General features: G+C 41.2%; 2 protein-coding genes across 2 annotated transcripts in view; both read right to left on the reverse strand.

Moving 5' to 3' along the window:
* Positions 1-1,616: 1,616 nt before the first annotated feature.
* On the reverse strand, positions 1,617-2,240 carry LOC699117 (ATP synthase subunit d, mitochondrial-like). The gene has a single exon (XM_015139233.3). The coding sequence runs from the start codon at positions 2,196-2,198 to the stop codon at positions 1,713-1,715; it is 486 nt and encodes a 161-aa protein (XP_014994719.3). The 5' UTR covers positions 2,199-2,240; the 3' UTR covers positions 1,617-1,712.
* An 8,070-nt stretch (positions 2,241-10,310) lies between these two features.
* RNF150 (ring finger protein 150) overlaps positions 10,311-20,702 on the reverse strand; it is a 281,038-nt gene continuing 270,646 nt past the window's right edge. The window contains exon 7 of the mRNA XM_002804206.4: positions 10,311-18,891. Coding sequence (XP_002804252.1) covers positions 18,773-18,891 — 119 coding nt within the window. The 3' untranslated portion in view covers positions 10,311-18,772. The remainder of the gene's footprint in view (positions 18,892-20,702) is intronic.

Here is a 20,702-nt window from a genome sequence, read left to right on the forward strand (position 1 = left end):
AGAAGATGTTAAAGCCAGTGGGGCTGGAACACACAGAGTGAGAGAGAAAGTGGTTTATGATAATTCTGGAGATGTCAGAGGCTGGGTAGAGCAGGACTTCGAAACCAATTAAGAATTCTTTACTGTACTTGAACTTATAGAAATGAGAGATCATTAAAAATTTTTAATTGGGCCAGTGTGTGTGTGTGTGTGTGTGTGTGTGTGTAGAGGCTGCTCTTGCTCCTGCATTTAGATAAAGAATTAAATGCATGAGCTATCTTGTAAAATGCTATGTGGAACAGGGCATTTGTGGTCAGTCGATGAGTATATAGGTGATATTTCAAGAATATTTCTTTGGCCAGGTATGGTGGACCACACCCGTAATCCCAGTGCTTTGGCAGGCCAAGGTAGGATTGCTTGAGGCCAGGAGTTCAAGACCAGCCTGAACAACAAAGCAAGACCTTATCTCAATTACAAAATGTATATAAGAAGGACATTTCTCCAATATAACTTTTCAGGAACACATATCCTGAAAGTGGGATATGGCATTTCTAGTTTTATCACTTCTAACCTGCCTTTCATTTGAGCATATATGGTTTCAGCAATATCTAGGCCTAAGAACATTCTGAAGGTCTCTGTTTTCTGGTGTGGTCCAATATACCTTCTTTCTTCCCTGAAACATCCTCTACCCCAACCACATTAGTTGCTGTTGTCTAATCTTCCTTTCTAACTGTACAAGTATTACTGGAGAAGATTTGTGAAAGGTTTTTCTTTCTCAAAGTTACCCCTACAAATGCTAATCAAAGTAGAATCCAAGCAACTCTATTCCTTAATGCCAGGGCATCTTTTCCGTTTGATGGTCAACAGCGCCCCCTACTGGGAGAAACAGCTCAACTACATAAATACCAACGCAAACAGCAAGTGTTCTGTAACATTTGGTTCTTCAGGCAGCCAGTGTTTAATGTAATTACGTGCCGTAGCTGAGACACCTACTCATTATTTTTTGTGATAACTCTGACATGTAGTTACAAAAGATTAGCTTTTTCATTTGGCATATTTTCCAATTACTCAGTGTTGAAGAATCATTGTAACAATTAATAAAAATCACAAATGTATAGTTTTAAAATAGAATTGATGTCAAGAAATAATTTGGTTCAGTGCTATGTTTCAAGAAGACTAACATTTAAATTCTTCAGGATACTGAGCTTTCTCTTTTGTTCCTAGAATTTCCAAGGGAGGACACTCCACAGTGTCATCAGAAATGAATTCTTTGCTTCTAATAATCCAATAGGTTCTTATATTTGATAATAATATCTCCCTTAAAAAAACTCCTGTTAGAATGGTTCTAAATTTACAGAAAACTTACAAAGACAGTACAGAGAGTTCCTACATTTCCATCACTCAGTTTTTCCTATTGCTAACACCTGACATTACCATGGTACATTTGTCCTAACTAAGGAATCAACACTGGTACATTACCATTAACTAAACTCCAGAGTTTACTCAGATTTCACCATCATTGTAACTTTTCCCCAATGTCCTTTTTCTGCTCCAGGATTTCACCGAGGATATCACATTACGTTTAATTACCTTGTCTTATTGGGGTCCTCTGGTATCTGACAGTTTCTGTGACTTGTCTTGGTTTTTTTTTTTGTGTGTGTGTGTGTGTAATTATTATTTTTAATGTCCAGAATGTGTAATACAAGAGCCAGAGCTTCCTCCTGGACTCAATTTTATAAATTCTCAATTGGTTGGTGAGGCCAATAGGGATACTTTTTCTTGTCTAATTTGGTTTCTGGGAAAGCTTCGTTCAAGTCCTCAATGGTCATCTGATCAAATGGAATTAAGTTCTTTATCTTCTCCATCTGTTTCTCGTATTCTACAATCCTGGCCTTTGAGAGAGACATCCACTCAGCACAAGATTTTACATCTTCTTTTTCTTCGGCATCCACCTGGGCAGTATATTTATCTTCTGGCATAGGAATCTTCAGGGCATTAAACTTCTTCTCAAAGTCATCCACCAAGCTGGCCTTGGCCACATTGGCCTTGTAGTAAGCCCAGTCGATAGCTGGTGGATTCTCAGGTAAAGCAGCCAACCTGGAGGTGAGGGTCTCATTCCAGGACTTCAGGGAACTAGCAATGGCCTTTTGGTTCTGGGGTATGATCTCCACAAAAGCTACCCAGTCAATGGTTTTTAGAGCAAGTTTTCGCCCAGCCATCTTGGGATCCTTCACCGACCCTGGCTGCCCACGGTCCACCGCCGACTTGTCTTGTTTTTGATGACCTTAGCAGGTTTTGAGGAATACTGGTCATGTATTTTGTAGAATGTTCCTCAGTGTGGAGTTGTCTGGTGTTTTCATCATGGTTCTTCCAGGATTATGGTATGGGTTTTTGGGAGGAAAACCCCAGCAACATTCTTATCACATCATATCAAGGCTACATACTTACGTATGTATCATTGTTGACGGTAACTTTGACAATCTGGCTGAGATAGTGTTTATTACATATCTCTACTGCAAAGGTGCTTTGTCATTGTTGTTGTGGGGTTTTTTTGGATTCTTGCTCTGGGCTCAGGCTAGAGTGCAGTGGTGTGATCATGGCTTCCTGTATCCTCAAACTCTAGGGCTTAAGTGATCCTCCTGAGTAGCTGGGACTGCAGGTGCATGCCATCACACCAGCTATTTTATTTTATTATTATTTTTGTAGAGACAGGGTCTTGCTATGTTGGTTAGGCTGGTCTCAAACTCCTGGCTGCAAGCAATCCTCCTGTCTGGGCCTCCCAAAGTGCAGGGATTACAGGCATGAGCCACCACACCAGACTTTTTTTTTTTTTTTAATTTAAACTTAAATTTAAATATCTTTCACCTTATTTTACAGAGATAAAGACAGAAACCTGTCAGCTTGTTTTTTCAGATGAGGGATAATAATACATTATGGTGGTGAAGAGCAGCTTTTAGGAGACAGAAAACTTGGGTTAATGAGCAGTTTTGCCACTTACTGGCTGTGTGATTTGGGAAAGCTACTTCCTAAGCTTCATGATCAGAATTTGTAAAATGGGATACTAATAGTACTTTCTTCAAAGGGTTATGTTAAGGGCCAAATGATATGATGCGTGCAAAGCACTTGCCCAGTGCCTGCTGCATAGTAAGCACACAAATGTTCACTATGATTACACATGCTAATATGACAGCAGTGATGATAAGCACTATGCATTTATTTTAGTGTCACTGTTACTCTTCAGAGTCAGTAGCAGCAAGTCCTCAGCAGTCAATTCTTTCCATTAATATGCCAGTCTGGACTTGGTGTTTTGGGCTAAAAGGTTGAACCTCAAGCATCCATTCAGTTACTAGTTTAACGATGTTCCCTGAGCTCCTTCTAGGTGTGGCTGCAGCCCTGGGAGTCAGGTGGAGAGTGTCCAGATAGAGGTGAGTGGGAGATAGAGGTCAGGGTTGGTTCCTATGGGACCCTGTGGGTAAAGTATAAGGACAAGCTTGATTATTTCTTCTCTAGTCTCAAGCCATCAAACATTTTATAGGTGAAATTTAGTCTCCTCCAAGTTCATTACCATAAGATCACAGTAGCCCAACCAAATAAACGATTTCACTTGTCCCTGCTTTCCTACTCTGATTTTAGTAGTTGTGCTATTGAGCTCTGAAGTGACTGGAATGGTGGTTTTCAAATTTTAGGGTGAGGCCAGGCATGGTGGCTCATGCCTATAAACCCAGCACTTTGGGAGGCTGAGGTGGGAGGATTGCTTGAGGCCAGGAGTTTGACACCAGCCTGTACAGTGAGACACTGTTTCTAAAAAAAAAAAAAAAATTAAATTAAAAATTAGTTGGGCATTGTGGTATGGTTCTATAGTCCCAGTTACTTGGGAGGCTAAGGCAGGAGGATCACCTGAGCCCAGGAGTTTGAGGCTGCGGTGATCTATAATCGTGCCACTGCACTCCAGCATGGGTGAAAGACTGAGACGCTGTCTCTAAAAACAGTAACACCTTCAAGGTGCGTTAGAATCACCTGTAGGGTTCCTTAGAACACTTTCCCTATATCTTGTACCAATTTTTTCTCATGTCACCAATCTTTCTGCACCCTCTTCCTCACTGTGACTTGTTTCCTTATGTATTTTGAGCTTTTGATGGTGAGTTTATATTCCTTCGAACTTGATTTGTGAGAATTCCTTTGAGACCTGGTTTAAGGAGTATTCCTCTAGTGAGGATATATGTATTCATTTCTACTAAACACTGAGTGTGACTATCAGCTTGCAATAACTTTAAATTTGTACTTTGGGATTTTAGGTCATACGAGTGCTTGGATTCTGATACATGGCCCATGAGAAGGCTTGTCTGTGGTTAAGGCATCTCGGGGTGTTGGGGGAGACTTTATCTTTTTTCCCTTTTTACCTAGAACCAAGGCTAACACTGGTGAACACTTACATCAATTCCTTCTGGTATGCATATATATTTTTTCTAGTTTACCCACTAAGGGTGTCAACTGTTTTGGGTACTGGCTTCGTGCTGGAGTCTCTGATTCTGAGCCTGAGCTTTGTCTCTGAGCTGCTCCTATAGGAGCAGCATATGCCCGTCTTGTGGCCTGTTTTTGTGTGGCCTTTCAGCTAAGAATGGCTTTTACATTTTTAAACTGTTGCTAAGAAACAACAACAATGAAGTAAGTGACAAATCATATGTGGCCCACAAAGTCCAAAATATTATCTTTAAAATTGTATCTTTACAGAAAAATATTGTGGACCCCTAGATCATGAGAGCTAAACATAGGCACCCAGGGCAAACTCTATTTCTGATGGTCCTGTTCCCCTCTGAATAGACTAGTAGTTTCTTACCATTTCTGGTGTCCAAGAATTTCTCTGACATTCCTATCAGCTTAGCTCTTTGTCTTAAAGGAGGTTTTAATATTTTATCCATTGTTTTTAGGAGTTCTCTACTTAGAAGGTTCCTCTGGACATTGAGCACCTCATAGTATATGAAAAAGCATCCCCACCCTTTACTTCCTGTCGAGCAAGTCTCAGTGCCACAGCAGGGGCTCTAAGAAGGGAAGGCGTTCTTATGCACTGGCCTGTGAGCCGGTGTTGGGAAGTATGATAGACTTGAAACGGGAGAATTCCCTTGCACCCCTTCTCAAGACATGTGACAGGAGTGTGGCTCTGTTTGGTGAGTTCAAACCCCTTTTATGCGGGGGGGATCATGCAGACGGTAGGTGCAGGAACCGGAGTGACTGCTTCGGGGCTCTGGCCCCATGGCAGTGTCTAGGGGTGGGTGTCTGCGACTCCCAAAGCCCAGGTGGGTGCATGTTACAGTGTGCTCTTTTAGTCTTGCCCTTCGTGGATGGCTTAAGGGTTAACCAGGTCAGTGGGCCTTCTGCCTTTTTGCAAGGACAGGGGACCAGCATGACAGCTTTTGTATCCTGAGCTCTTGTCCAGCCATCCCGAAAAATTGGGTCACACATGAACTTGAAGGATGAATGTGGGGGTTTTATTCAGTGGTGGAGATGGCTGTCAGTGGAATGGATGGGGAGCTGGACAGGAGATGGAGGGGGAAGATGATCTTTCCTTGGAGTTTGACTGTCTAGCTGCTGATTCTCTGATCATCCCCAGCCAAACTTCTCCTGATGTTCCTTCTCTTCTCTCCCAGCTTAGGGTTTGGGGTTTATATGGGTAGAGGACAGGGGGCGTGGTAGGCCAGAAGGCAACTTTTGGGTGCAAAAACAGGAATGTCCATCCTTCTTTAGGGCCGCAGGTATTCAGGCTTGAGGGTGGTACCTTTGCCGGGGAAATCACCCTCTTCTATCCAGTATTTCCATGACTAATTATATTTTGAAGGGGTGAGTCTAGAAAATAACACACATTGGGATCTCAAAATAATGAGCTTCCTTGCATAGCTAAAATTAGCATTCAGTGGGGACTCACCTCGTGGGTAGTGTGTGTGTGTGTGTGTGTGTGTGTGTGTGTGTGTTTGCAGGTGTCCCTGCTTATATACGATGGTTGCATCATTCTATTCTACTTCCAGACTACACTTGTTACTGTTCAGGGAGTGTTTCCTGATTATACATAATCTTCCTACACATAAACTTTCATTTTTCTTTTTTTTTTTTTTTTTTTTTTGAGACGGAGTCTCGCTCTGTCACCCAGGCTGGACTGCTGTGGCCGGATCTCAGCTCACTGCAAGCTCCGCCTCCCGGGTTCCCGCCATTCTCCTGCCTCAGCCTCCCGAGTAGCCGAGACTACAGGCGCCCGCCACCTCGCCCGGCTAGTTTTTTTTTGTATTTTTTAGTAGAGACGGGGTTTCACCGTGTTAGCCAGGATGGTCTCGATCTCCTGACCTCGTGATCCGCCCGTCTCGGCCTCCCAAAGTGCTGGGATTACAGGCTTGAGCCACTGCGCCCGGCTCATTTTTCTTTCTTCTTCTTTTTTTTATTTATAGAGACAGGGTCTTGTTCTGTCACCCAGGGTACAGTGGTGTGATCATAGCTCATTGCAGCTTTGACATCCCTGGCTCCCTCGCCTCAAGCCATCCTCCAGCCTCAGCCTCCTGAGTAGATGGGACTACAGGCACATGCCACCCTGCCTAGATAATTTTTTAATGTTTTTCTAGCGACAGGGCTCTCACTTTGTTGCCCAGGCTGGTCTCAAACTGCTTGCCTCAGGCAACCCTCCTGCCTTGGCCTCCCGAAGTGTTGGGATTACAGACACGAGCCACCATGCCCAGCAGCTTTTCTTGCTTTCCATTCCTGATGTTTTTGAGTGGTCAGGAGGTGCTTACCCATTTATGAAAGCAGCATGGTGCTGCCCCAAGAACTTTGGCAGTGGAGCCAGGAAAACCCAAGTTCTAGTCCTGAGTCTATCCCTCATTCATGTCCTCCCTTTTCTCCTCCTCCTTTTTGTTTCGAACAAAGGAGATAAAAAAGAGGGAAAGAAAACGTGATAAGAGGCAAATGGACTACCTTTAACTTTCCCTATCATAAAGGAAGCTCTGTGAGTCAGGTCCCGTGTGTGTTTGGGTCCTGGCATTATACCTGAATCTCAGGTAAAGGTCTCCTGAAATTAGACTTAACTGGGAGTTTTGCTGGCATAAAAAACATCAGGTCCAGGCCCAGAGTGATGTAATTTTATTCTCAGGTCTAACTCTATTGTATTCTTATATTCTCAAATTCACTTCTCTGCTCTCACATTTATTTATAGACATGGATACCATTGCCAAAGCTCTGAATTATGTTTTTCTCCTTAGAGATTTGAGACCCTTGGCTCCCATTAGATCTATAATATCAATGACAGCTGTGTTGTGTATACAGCTCTCATAGCAACCAAGTGCAGTTGCCCGCCAAGGAAACCTGGCTCTGCTTTCCCCCTTGCCTATTTAGTCAATGTCCTTAAGAACAAAGAAGGTGGGAATGTTAGAGGGAGGCACAGAGGGAGTGATTAGTTTAGGGGTTATGACTAATCAGGCATGTTCCCTTTGGGGGAGGGTGGGGCATGTCTTCCACAACAGGAAGGTCCGAAGGGATTGGGGCATTTAATTTGTACCTCCCTGTATGCCAGCAGGTATAGGCTACCACTGGTTGGAGATTTAGGATGGCACCTTCTTTTGCTAGGGTGCTGTGACTGAAAGCCAACGAGGGGAGATGCAATCACAGTGAGCAGAGGGTCCCCCTGGTGTCTTTGGTGGCACGGTGGAAAGGTCGTTGTCCCTGATTCGTCTCACAGCCAAGAGCAAAGATTTATAGTGAGACTTGATGGAGGCTGTCTACTACCTGTGAGTGTGATGAAATAAGAGGTCAAGTTGCTTCTGTTGTTGGATCACTAAGAATGATGGAACTGGTGTTTTAAAATGTCTCATAAAGAGGAGACCTCTCTCTGTCACCTGAATTTCTTAATTGGCATTCCCTCTTCTATAGATAGTAATTACCACAGAGCAAAAATAACTCATATTCTCCCCCGACCCTTTGTTCCCCAATTTGTTGCAATGCATTATTCAAGGAGATGAGTAGCACTACTAACACTGGCTTCTAAAGAATTATTAGACTTAGAAAAGAACTAGGCCAGGCACAGTGGCTCACACCTGTAATCCCAGCACTTTGGGAGGCCGAGGCGAGCAGATTACTGGAGGTCAGGAGTTCAAGACCAGCCTGGCTAACATGGTGAAACCCCCTCTCTACTAAAATTCCAAAAAATAGCCGGGTGTGGTGGTGGGCGCCTGTAATCCCAACTCTTCCTCAGGAGGCTGAGTGCAGAATTGCTTTTGAGCCCAGGAGGCGGAGGTTGCAGTGAACCGAGGTTGTGCCACTGCACTCCAGCCTGGGCAACAGAGCAAGACTCCATCTCAAAAAAAAAAAAACAAAAACAAAACAAAACAACAACAAAACCAGAACTAAAAATATACTTCTGTGTCTTCTGAATGATAGTTTAGCTTACAGTCCTCTAAATGTAGGTATTAACAGAATAAGAGTTGAGCGGCAAAGCTGACCCAGCTGGCCCGTTACAAAGCTCTGGGGAGCTTTCTTTTTCTTTTTCTTTTTTTTTTTTTGCTACTTAATTTTATCAAAATCTAGGGTTGTAAACATTCCATTCTCAAAGGTATGAATATGCTGCATGACGTCTCAAAAGCCCACAGAGTGAAGTTTCTAGGTGGGATAGGGCCTCCGCCTTCAGGCACAGCATGATAGCAAGCCAGGCTGACGCCCAGTGCTCCCTGGCATGCATGTGACCCTGGGAAGTGCCCAGTGATCTCTCCTCAGGTCATACCCACCCCAGGTGAAGCATGCCCCAGGCTAACACTGCCCACTGTGCATCACCTGACCTTCCCCTCGTCAACTAGGAGCAGGGACAAGAGAGGCAAGGGTCTGTGGAATAGGCAAGATTTACAGGAAATGATGTCTAGCAGCTTGTGTTTTTTTTTTTTTAAACTCCGAACACCAACATGTTCCACACGGTGGTCTCCAGTGTAGTGTGGAAAGACATAACCCTTGAAAAAAGGGGGTTTTATTGTCAATCAGCTGCAGGAAAAGCTGAATTATAGAGTTAAATCAGTGCCCTTACTGAATGAAGCCTTCTCAAAAGTTTTTAACAGTGGCCAGGCAGAGTGGCCTGTAATCCCAGCGCTTTGGAAGGCCAAGGTGAGAGGATCACTTGAGGCCAGGAGTTAAAGACTAGCCTGGACAACAAAATGAGACCCTGTCTCTACAAAAAAAAAAAAAAAAAAAAAAAAATAAATAAATAAATAATAAAGTTATTAATAGCTAATATGAATTGTATGAAGCCTTATGCCAACTTAATTGAACTTGGGAGCCTGCTGTAAATTCTAACATATCCCATCCCACAGAAACATTTCCTCATTTGGGGACCCCTGGTCTAGTGGAAAGATGATGGAAGTTGAAGTCGGGAGGGATGGTTTCCAGGTCCTGGGTAATAGCTTCATACCCACAGTGTCTGGGCAGATAAACATTGCAATAATGGAAGCATAAACAAAGTCTAAAGTGCCTTCTAATGTGGCATAGTCATGAATGTTCCCAACAATCCCCTTAGAATATCTTCCTGCCTACAAATTAAGCATAGACTGGCCCTGAGTAAAGCCTCCTGGGCACTAATGGTTTCCTTATCGACAGCAGCTCCAGGAGGCCACGGCACTCAATACTGTTTGCATTTTCTTTTTGCTAGCAAATTCTGTGCAATTAACAGCTCCTGCCTGGCCATGTCCAATCCTGGCTGCTCCTCAAGAGGATGTGTCAGGAGTCTCGGCTGGGCCAGGCGTGGGGGGCTAGGTCACACCCAAAGGCCTTCCAGGTTCCAGTAGCTGAGGCCACTGAATAGAGGGCCCTTCTCCTTTCCTGCCTTCTTTTTCCACCTTCCCAGGCCAGCAGGCTCCATCTTTTAAATTTGCTTCATGTTCCTTTGCGAATCCCAAGGAATTGCTATTTAAAATCTTTTAGAAATATACTAGTAAATATAAAAAAGAAATCTGTCTGCCCCAGCCCATCTGGCGGGCCCCATGGCATAACTCTGCCTAGTATAAACCTGCCTGAGAGAGTCCATAAGCACAGTGCTCAGTTCTTGCCAGACAGCAACTCAAGCTCATTTCACAGCCATTCTTCTTCAGAATTGCTCACATCTCTTAATCAATTCCCTTAGAACAGCAGAGCTAAGAGAAGGTTGGTGCCTGCCACTTGACTTACCTGAGAAAAACAAGGAAGCTATTATTATCCTTGGTCTTTGGACATAATCATGATTTAACAATAAATATGATGTTTTAAAATCCATAGCACCACCTCTGCAACTCAGGGATAGGCAACAAAGTCAGGGAATACAGATGACACAAACACAAGCATCTGGTTCCATTTTATTAAAAAACAAAACCAAAAGAAATTTTGCAGTGAAATTTCCTGGAATTCACAACCCTCATTTTAAAATCTTTATAGTTGCAACATATTTTTTTAGCCAGTACATAAGAACACGATTGCACTTATTTACACAATAGTCTTCTATATAACAAAAATAACCATGTTGTAATGATTGAATGTTTCCAACTATCATCCTTGATTCATTGCTAGCCCATTATGAGACAAACTGATTATGCTCTCCAAGTACATAGAGAATAGAATAAAGCAAAATAAAAGTCTGTGTCTCCTAATAGAAGACAAATTCCTTTAAAGACAGTTACTTTTTTTCTTCAATTTCTTTGTATTTCAAGAGAGATATAAAGTGCCTTGAAAGAAGTAGGGTATGTGCCTGAGGTGGGGAAGAAGGAAAGAAATTTATACAGAACAAATTAAAAAACTACACTGCCTTAACTTAATCATCTAAATATGCACACAACATTGTACAGATTACTTTTGGGTAAAAAGGCTACATAATCCATTAGTACTTATTTCGGCAATTAAGAATTACCTAAAGTCCTGCAAATGTCATCAGGAGTGACATTTTTTGTGATTTTGGGTCAGATGCTATATAAATCAAGGAAGCTCAGTCACACAGTCTGAATATGGAGAGGACAGACAATGCCGAGATGGCACCATCATCTACGATCTGCAGACTAGCCAGAAAAATCTCGTGGGGAAGATAAGTAGACTTCACCCCAACATCAATCATTTTACAACAAAAGCATTTTGTTGGAAGCATTTGTTTACAATAAAAGTAATTTGTGTTAGGATAGGAAAAAAAAAAAAGCCTTTGGAATTTCCTCTTGCTAGTAGGGTGAAGATTGATTTATGATGTCATGTCTGATTATTTATAATTGTAAATTCATTATTTGCAGACTTTTTTCTAGTGGGAAATAATGTGCTGTACAAAGTGGTTAAAATAAGTTGTTTCTTTTTCACATTTTTACAAGTGGCAATTGCTGGTTATGGTCTGCAGTCTACAAAACTGGGTATCACATATGTACTGCTTGAGAGTTTCCCCTGGAAACCAGAATAATCATCCTCCCAGCTCATGAACATTTTAAAGAACAATACCCCCCACCCTTTTTTTTTCCAGAAAATGAATGGAATGTAACTTTTCACAAATACAAAATTACTTCATTTTCTAAATGTAAGGGACACCCCTCTATAAAAATAACAGACCCTCCCCACTCCCACCCCTACATCTCTTTCTAATTATAAAATGGTAGAACCATCTCAGATTACTAATGTGAAAGCAGGAAGTAAATAGATTATGTACATGTACAAAACACATCACTATTTCACACCATTTACATTCATATGAAAGAAGTCCTTTTATTGATCTTCCTTTGCAATTTCACAAGAATAAAGTTGAGATAACTTACAAAAACAAGCAGTCCCTTGCTTATAACCACACAGACATTCTAGCCGAGGCATCTTCTTTGCAGACACAGCAACATTATCTTTCAACATTTTGCAGAAGTAAGGGCTGCCGACAGTGAGAAGATCTGTGGAGTCTCCTTCAACTTTTTAGAGTTTGTGACATTCTTTCCTCATTTGATAAATGTAGACCAAATTCTCAACTACCGAAGACATTGTATGATGAAAGGCAAGTAACTGGTTGTTGAATTCGTGACCCAAGTCAAATCAATTTGCTGAAAGAAGAACTGCGATTATTCCAGCAGAGGGCACTCTGCCCCTTGCAATAACATCCTACTGAACAGTAAGTACCATAGATGCCAACACAAATTCAGACCAAAAAGTCCATGTATGCGTTAGTTCTTCAACTGCTCTACTATACCCATTAGTACCAGCAACAGTTTGGTATCTTCTTCAAAAGAGCAGGATATACTATATTTAGCTAGCTCTTATACATGAAAATTCTTTGGCTATTTAAAATCTTCACATTCTCAAAAAGAACAATATTCCGAGTTCAGTAAAGCGCTAGATTTGTCGGAAAGTTTTGAAGGAAAAGGGGACTAAACACTAGACTTCAAAGATGGTGTGGTACTAAGGCCACAATTCATTTTTTAGATTTCAGGATTTAGTAAGGTCAATCAACAGTCTGCAAGAGAAAACCCCATAAGGTTTAATGGTTTCATTCAACCATGCAACCCACCTTCACTTTCATTTATGAGAACATTAGGAGAAAATTCAACTAGTCAATGGAAGAAACATGTGTTCATTTGGATGGTGATCAGTCTTTGGTTTATATAGCACACATGGTCCCCACATTTTCCCTGCTTCTCCAAGCCTGTCACTTCACTAAGGATAACAGACCACAGATATTCTGTCAAGCAATGACTTTGGGTAATTAAGCGACCTTCTCTAAGGATTTTTCTCCGTGTGTTCAGACATCGCAGACCTCTTAGTAGATGTGTATATTTTTGTTTTATCGTTATCATCAGCAAATATTTATCAGGTGGCCATAGAGCAAATGGCTCTATATTAAGTGCAAACTTCAGTAGTAGCACAGGATTAGAAGATCTTTGATCATTGAAATTCCTGAAAAAGTCACTTGATTATGAAGCACTCAAGACAGGTGAAGAGAGATGTGACTGAGCTCAGCAGGTTCTTGTAAAACAAGCAGGCTTGCAATCAAATTGCTCGATATTAAGGGGCCACGTCTAGCGTCTGGACTTGCTTCATTAGTTCTGGGATGCTAATTTAGTGTCAATAAAAGGCGTAGAGTGGAACAGTGTGGCTATTGACCTGTGGCTGTTTAAAAATTAATGTTCCTATTACACAGGGTCTGGGGTTGAGTGAGGACAAAAGGAGGGAAAAGGAAGAGCTAAGAGATGATGAGAAACTCATATCAGCATCTTAAAATTAATTTATTTTTCAGGCAATCCAGACCTTCTTTGCCATCATGAGTATTTTAACTCACGAGTATTTAATTCCTTCAAAACACAAACTCCCAAAAACCCAGGTCAGCTCTAAACCTAGGGATGAGCATTTATTTGGGGACAGCATGCACATTTTGTTAAGCACAGCAGCTTTCCAGCCCTGCTTTGACCAGCTTCCTGATCAGAGATCCTGCCATCCTCTTTTCTGACTTCCTGCAGGGTGACACTCCCATCCCATTTTAACTGCCAACATCAAATGTACTCATCCATACAATGGCATGGATGAGGGATCTCGGTGGCCAAGAGCACTGCATGAAGAACCATGCATCCCCACCTTAGGAGGGGAGTCTCTTTGTGTCTCTTTGTCAGTCTTCAGGAATTAGTGGCCCTCAGATCACTTACGATGAGCAAGCTCTAGTGCTAAGATGTGAGGAAGAATGGGCATTCCAACAGGTACAGTATACAAGTTTTTCCAAGAAATTCTAACCCTGGGGGCTCAGGCGAATGAGGAGGGTCAAATGCTGAGGGTGGGAGAAAGCAGACCTAGACAGCATTCTGGAATTGTTGCTTTGCCATTATTTGCCCAGAAAACATTTATGGCAAGGAAGCCTGAAAACATGGCAATGGTTGTTAAGATGGGTTGTGATACAACTGGTGATATGAGAAGTGAAAATGAAACTGACTCTATTAGGGAGGACATTGGTTTATAGCAAACTGGTTTGCCTCATCAGAAGTGAATATGGATATTGCTACACAATAAAAAGAAGAAAAACACCAACAACAGTAACAATGGTAATCATGATAATGATAATAACTCTGTAGGTATAGAACCTCCAGTTTTTTTTTTGTTCTGAAGGTTATTTCAGAGTTTCTTGCAAGAGAGAAAACAAATTAGAAATAAAAGGGGGGGAGAGAAGATGGGAAAATAATTGATGTATGTGTATACAAAGTAAGATATAGGCAGTCAGAGAAAAACAGATACAGACAGAAAAGGAAAATAAATCTAAGTGAGAGAAAATATAAAAGTGCTACTGGAAACTGCCTTAGTGGCCTGAGTACCAGAAAAGGCTGGACTCTGGCTCCACAGAGGGAGTGACTCCATATCCTAGATTTTTTGAAAAAGTTTTGATTCAAGGATTTATTTTTAAGTCAGGGTGATATATTCACTGGATAACTAAATGTCATTTGATTTTTTATGCTCTGCAAAAATATCCATCTAAACAAAATTCATAGATAAGAAAGAATCCTATGTTAGATCACTGGCATTGATTTGGTTTTGAGAGTATGGTAGCCTCAGGGATGTCCGGGCAGTGACTGAAATGGCCACTGGGCATGGTGCTTTTTGAAACGACCAAACCCACATCTATGAATTTCCAGGATATTTCACGAGGGTGAAGGAAATGTTAAAAACAAGAAAATAAAACAAAACAAAAAAACCAAATGAACATTTTTGGACAGAGCTTTGCCTCTGTGATTCTGATCATTACCATGTGATGTCAAAAATGGGTAGGTACCTTTGCCACTTTTAATTTTCTACCTTCTCCAGACTCTACCTCTCCCTGCGTAGATGACCAGAGTTGACACTCCTGGGGATGTCAAGCCCCAGAGATTAAGTCAATGTTCAAAAGCTATATTCATAGTCAGGGCTCAGCTCTTCCAAAGGGACTAGCCGCACAGGAGGTAGCAGTTCCTAAAGGTAACCCTAAATTATTTTGAGTGAATGCAAATGCTCCTTTTCTTCCCCATAGCATTGGGGTGGCAGGTGGATGCTGACTTGGAGTAAAATGCTGGCTGTTGGAGGTGGTCATAATTCACCAAGTAGAGGCCGGATGATCAAAGGCCCCCAAAGATTCTTTTTCAATAAGGCCACATAAAGTCTTGCATTTGGAGTCAATACGTAATTTATCATTCTTTCCTCCCAAGTCCATGAGTTTTCACTAAGCTGTGGGACTGGGGGACACTGGGAAAGGACTTTCACCAACCATGAAGAAGAAGAAGGGGTTGAGGTAAAGTTGGGTGATTTCAGTCTGGAGTTCTCTTTGGCTCCTAAGTGCCACATATCAGTCCAAGGGTTTGCCGTAGAAGTGAGGGGTATAATTTTGTTTCAGCACCAAATCAGCATGGTTTGTGTGACTTTTAAGTAACAACTAGTCAGAGAAGTAGTAACAGATGGTCATGGACATCAGTGATATGGTTAGAAAGTTCAAGCAGAAATTTTAAAAAGGGTTGCCTGAATCTTTATTCACCACAAAGTAAATGAACCTCTGGGCCTCTCACTAGGCGACTTGGGTGGTGTCCAGTTCTCCCTGGAGGTAATTAAGGTTTTAACCTTCTTTTCTTTTGTAAGGGTCAGGGGATCTTGTGAGAATACTGGAGGAACTCTAGACCTGCATTGTCCAATTGGCAGCCACTAGCCACATGTGACTATCCAAATTGAGAGGTGCTGTGAGTGTAAAAGACACAATGGATTTAGAAGACTTAGTACACAAAAACATGTAAAACACGTCATTAATTTACATTACTGACATGTTGAAACAATATTAGGTTAAAGTACATGATTCAAATTATCTTTACCTGTTTCTTCTTACACTTTAAAATGTGGCTAGTAGAAAATTTAAAATTATGTCTGTGACTTGCATTATGTTTCTGTTGGACAGTGCTAGTCTAGACTCTTGCTACAGAAAAATGCACATCTGCTAATACACAGTTTGCATTTGCTTCTATAGGGTACACACACCCTCTGACACTCATTTGTAGACTACTGGGTCTCCAGGTCAGAGTCTCTTGTTTGGGGGAGCTAAAAAAGGCTATAAGGAAGGGCTGTTCCCCTGTTCTCCTTTCTTCTGAAAGGGAAACTTTCTGGTTAAGTTTTTTTTTTTCTTTTTTTCTTTTTTTAAAACTATCAAAGCTACAGGAAAATCCTCCAGAAACAAACCTTTGGTAAGTCATGAATGGCAAAGGCTCAGGGGGTTTTGGGGTCAGATCTGCAAGCCTCGGGTTGGCCTTTGAGACCCCTCATCATCTATGAGGCATCCTGTAAGTGCAGCTGTGGCCAGGGCTTGCATATACAATCAATTCCTGATTCACCTAGCTCTTGGCAGGAAGAGAAAATACTCGTTAATCAGAGGACTAAACAATCCAAAGCGCATTCTCTCTGGGAATGGAATATAATTTATATTTCTGTTGCTGTTGAATTATCCTTCTAATTCCACTGGACTAAAGTTAATACCAGTAATACTAAAATTTGTTTGGGCAAAGCCAACTGAAGGAGGAGTCGGTGGCGCAAGCCTATGCTGACTGTGAAAAATAAACACCTTCGAGATCAAGAATCCCACAGTGAGAGCTAGGATTTGAAGGTATCCAGAGACTGCAAACTCTGTGAGTAACAGTAATTTTTAAACAAGGCAAAGCAAACCAACTCCTACTTGGATTTAAAACTTCAATCATTTAGATTTTCATTCTCAGCAACATAGTGGTGTCAAGTCTCAAAGGCTGTTATTACATGGTACGTGTCAGGTAACTCTACCTCCCCAAGCTATGAAGCCTGATTGCCACAAATCATAGCTATCTGCAAAAATGGGTCCTGCCTGTGAAAGGCTCATCAGTGGTCCTGCAGCTAGAGGAGCTTGGGGATTCATGCTGTTAAACCCTTCACTTTATAGATGGAGAAGCTGAGGCTTAGTAAAGCGTGTGGTTCATCTAGGATTCTCGATTCAGAGCTCTCTTCATTCCTTCCTGTCTCTTTTCCCACACACAGAGAGTGGATTTCATTACAGGAAGCGCTGGACTCCTACGGAGATGCGACCTTTCTGAGGGTAATAATCATTTGCCTTGCCTGTCTACTTATAAACCATCAAATAGGAAATTGGTAAAGGTGGTGAAAAAAGAGCAGCTAGTATTCTCCCTTGACCTGCACTCCATGTCTCAGCAGGTGGCAAGGATTTACAGCAGAACCAAACTCTTTTTGAATGAGTATTAGTCTGATGAGGTGGAAAAGCCCCCATCAATACATAAAAACAACTCAGTGAGAAAAGCTTTCTTTCCTAGTTAATCCAAGCCATGGCCTGGTCTTTGCCAGCTGCAATAGAGATAAGGTGATCCGTCTGATTGTTCAGAGACGCTATCAGTGACCTTAGTCATCTCTGTATCTGGATAGTCTGAATGTATTACAAAATTGCCCACTGCAAAAATAGCACATTTCTGTCATAGTTACAAAAAATGAATAAAAACAGAAACAGTTTAAAAATACCGTTGGGTTTCAGTATTTACTTGATACCTTTTTCCCTTCCCTCTTACTTTGTCTATTTCAATCAGGATAAACTTGATTTAGCAAATTCTCATGCTGCATACTTTTTGGTTCAAATGATACAGCAAATCACACCTCATTCCTCACTAGGCATCTGGACACATTCAGGGAGCCCTGGGAAGCAATCTGCTAGGGATTCACCTAAATCCTTCCACATGGTCTGGTGAGATGCAACAGAAGTGTGTTGAAATTAAGGTAAAAGCTTGGTGCTACTGCAGCCCCCACCGTGTTTACCATTGGACTTAAAAATGATTGGCTTTTCTCTAAAGCCTCCATCTTTTACAGAACCCACTTACAGAGGTAAGAAAAAAACTGTTCTAGCCCAGGGGAAACCAATGCAACCGGCATTTTGTTTTCAATGGGAAGAAAATGTGGTATCTGGTTTTAAAACCAGCCCTACAACCACCAAAGACTGGATGCCTTGGAGGGGACTTCTGAGTTTAGAATTTCAGCCAAAGACTGTAAGACCCAGAAGAATGGAACGGCTTCCCTGGAGCTCCCTTCTCACGTCACGTGGGCCCTTAATCAAGCCTGGCAAGTGGAAGCCAGTGTGATGTGGCTTAAAATAACCAGCAGTGGCCTCAGCCGATTTAGAGCTTAGTGTTGGGGTCTCTGGCAGCTGGGATTTTTAAAGGCCCACTTAGAAGAACTTAGATTCTTAATGAAAGCTGGCCTTAGTCCATTTCAGGGTGCGGAGGCACTTCTCAAAGCCATGCACACTTCATGCTGAGAGGCCAAGACCCCATATCTCAGAGATGGAATACAAACTGATCATAGCAGGAACTGGTGCTTCTAAACAGAAATCTATACAAAAGCTGCAGTGAATCAAAGGAAAAACAAAGGAACAGATGGAAAGTAAACTACAAATAATCTTTAAAAAATTGCCAAAGAAATCAAACAACATGCCAAAAACAAGAACAATAAGACATGGAAAGAATTGAAATGAAACTAAGAAATCCTAAAGGTGGCCTTTCAGTCTGTTTAAGGAGCTTCTGAAGTGTATGTCTACATGGACATGGGAGTGGAAATCAGCTTTTAAATTCCCAGCTGCCAAGGCCACAGACTGCCGTACAGATGGAGAAACTGCATCCTGATTGACAAGACTTTGGATATTGCTTTTCGTCAGCATTCTTGAACAGAGCGCCCTGGAGTTGCCAAGGTGATCTGGAGGTGTGTGTGTGCCTGGTCCAAGTCTTGGAGCACTCCTCCCTTCCTTTCCCTTGGGTCCTACTATCTCTTTTCTTCTGGATTTGTCATTTCAAGATTTCACCTCTTCACAGTCCTGGTCAGTGGAAAGTTCTACATCAGACAGTCCAACCTCCATTGCCATGATCAAGGAGATGTCAGAATCGCTGCTTACAGCTGGCTCCTGCTCACCTGGGAGGAGAAAGCAAAGTTCACAGTGAACACTGAGCTATGTCTTTGCATGCTGGTTATTTCAGTACAATTGCCTGTAATAATATTTCTTTAAAGGCCAAGAGAAGGTATTAGAAAAATTGGGTATTCCATAAAAACTCTAGTTAAAGCCTCATCTCACATGGGTCAAAAAGTTAAATGCAAACAAAAGAAACTAGAAGAATAAAATATATCATCTAAGGATATGTCTAAGTAGGAAAATATATATCTACTATAAGTAGGGCAAGAAATTCTATTTAGAAAAGTAATTGGGCAATTCACAGAAGAAAAGATTTTTACATATGCGTAACATTTAAAAATGTTTAACACGTGTAAAATAAAATCAAAAGGCATATCAAACTCAGGAATTTGCAAAAAATTTCACAAAGGTTTCTATTCTTAACATATAGGAAATTTTTAAATCAATAAGAAAACCAGTTCTATAGAAAAATGGACAAAGGCTACCATTACACAATTCATGGAAGAGTGTAATGTAAATGACCGATAAATATAAGGTAAAAATAAGATATCCTTTTTTGTCTATGTAATCTTCACTCTTTAAAAAAGATAATATTACAGTTAAGGGTACATTGAGGTAGGTAGGTACATGATATATTGCATATAGAACTGTAGAATTTTCACCCAGTAATTGCATTTCCAGGATGTATTATAGAGAAGTAACTGGAGATGCAAAACTACTCAATTAAGCATTATTTACAGTAGCAAAACATTGCAAGTAACTTAAAGTCCAACAACAGAGAATATCTGAATAAACCTATTGCTTTTAAAGGACAATCTTGTTATAACCATTAAAATGGCGTTTTCAAATAATTTGTAGTTACATGAGAAAATGTTCACAGTATACTGTGAAGTGAGAACAGAAACATTTAAAGCTTTGTATGCAATGGGGTCAACAGAGAAAGTTAAATGGAAGCAAGGAAACCAAAAATGCTAACGAGAGTCATGTCTGGGGTTGGGATTTATGTTCATTTTCTTTTAACTTTTTTTTTTCAGTTCTCCCAAATACTCTTCAATGAACATATATCACTTACTCATTCAAGACCTATCTACTGTGTCCCTACTGCACACTAAGGATTATGCTAGAGGCTATGGATATAGCGGAGAGCAAGACAATCCCTGTCCTCAAGGAGCTTAGTGTCTGGTGGGAAGGTAGACCGTTCACTAGGCAATTACAACACAATGAGATAAGCACCAGGATGGAAGATGTACCGGGTATTACAGAAGCAGGTAAGAGGGCTATGTAACCATATACTGGGTACAATGTCTGAGTCCTAAAGGATAATCTGTGTTATAGTCAGGTGAATAAGAAGAAATAATCTTTTAAGCAATAGCATGTGCAGATGGCTGGAGGTGATAGGGAGCTGTGGGCAGGCAGATATCAGAGAGTTTTTAATTTGACTGGAATGCAGAGTCAAGCTAGGGAATATGGACAGAGGAGGCCAGAGAGCTGAGCTGCATAAAGGCAGCTTTCAACCCCAAAGGTCTTATACTTTCTCTTACTTTGCAGAAGAAATATGCAATTAAAAAAACCAACAAAAATGTCTAAGTACTAAAGAATAATAATGGTTATAATACTTCTGTTCTGATAATCACTAATGTAATTTTTTCATGTTGTGACACAGTTAAGAAAAATACCTGAGTTTCACGAAGGACAGTGAATTCCTAAGATGTTTTAAAGGAGACAAATAAGAGAACTAACAAAGAATTATGGCCTGAAGAATCAGTTTCAAAGAAATGGGGTATTTCACAGGGAAATATCCAACCTAAAGACT

Source organism: Macaca mulatta, chromosome 5 (assembly GCF_049350105.2).
Source record: "Macaca mulatta isolate MMU2019108-1 chromosome 5, T2T-MMU8v2.0, whole genome shotgun sequence".
Classification (NCBI taxonomy): Eukaryota; Metazoa; Chordata; class Mammalia; order Primates; family Cercopithecidae; genus Macaca; species Macaca mulatta.

What these genes read in the sequence shown, in the direction of transcription:
- LOC699117 (XM_015139233.3), bottom strand. Translation starts at nt 2,198, where the DNA reads ATGGCTGGGCGAAAACTTGCTCTAAAAACCATTGACTGGGTAGCTTTT.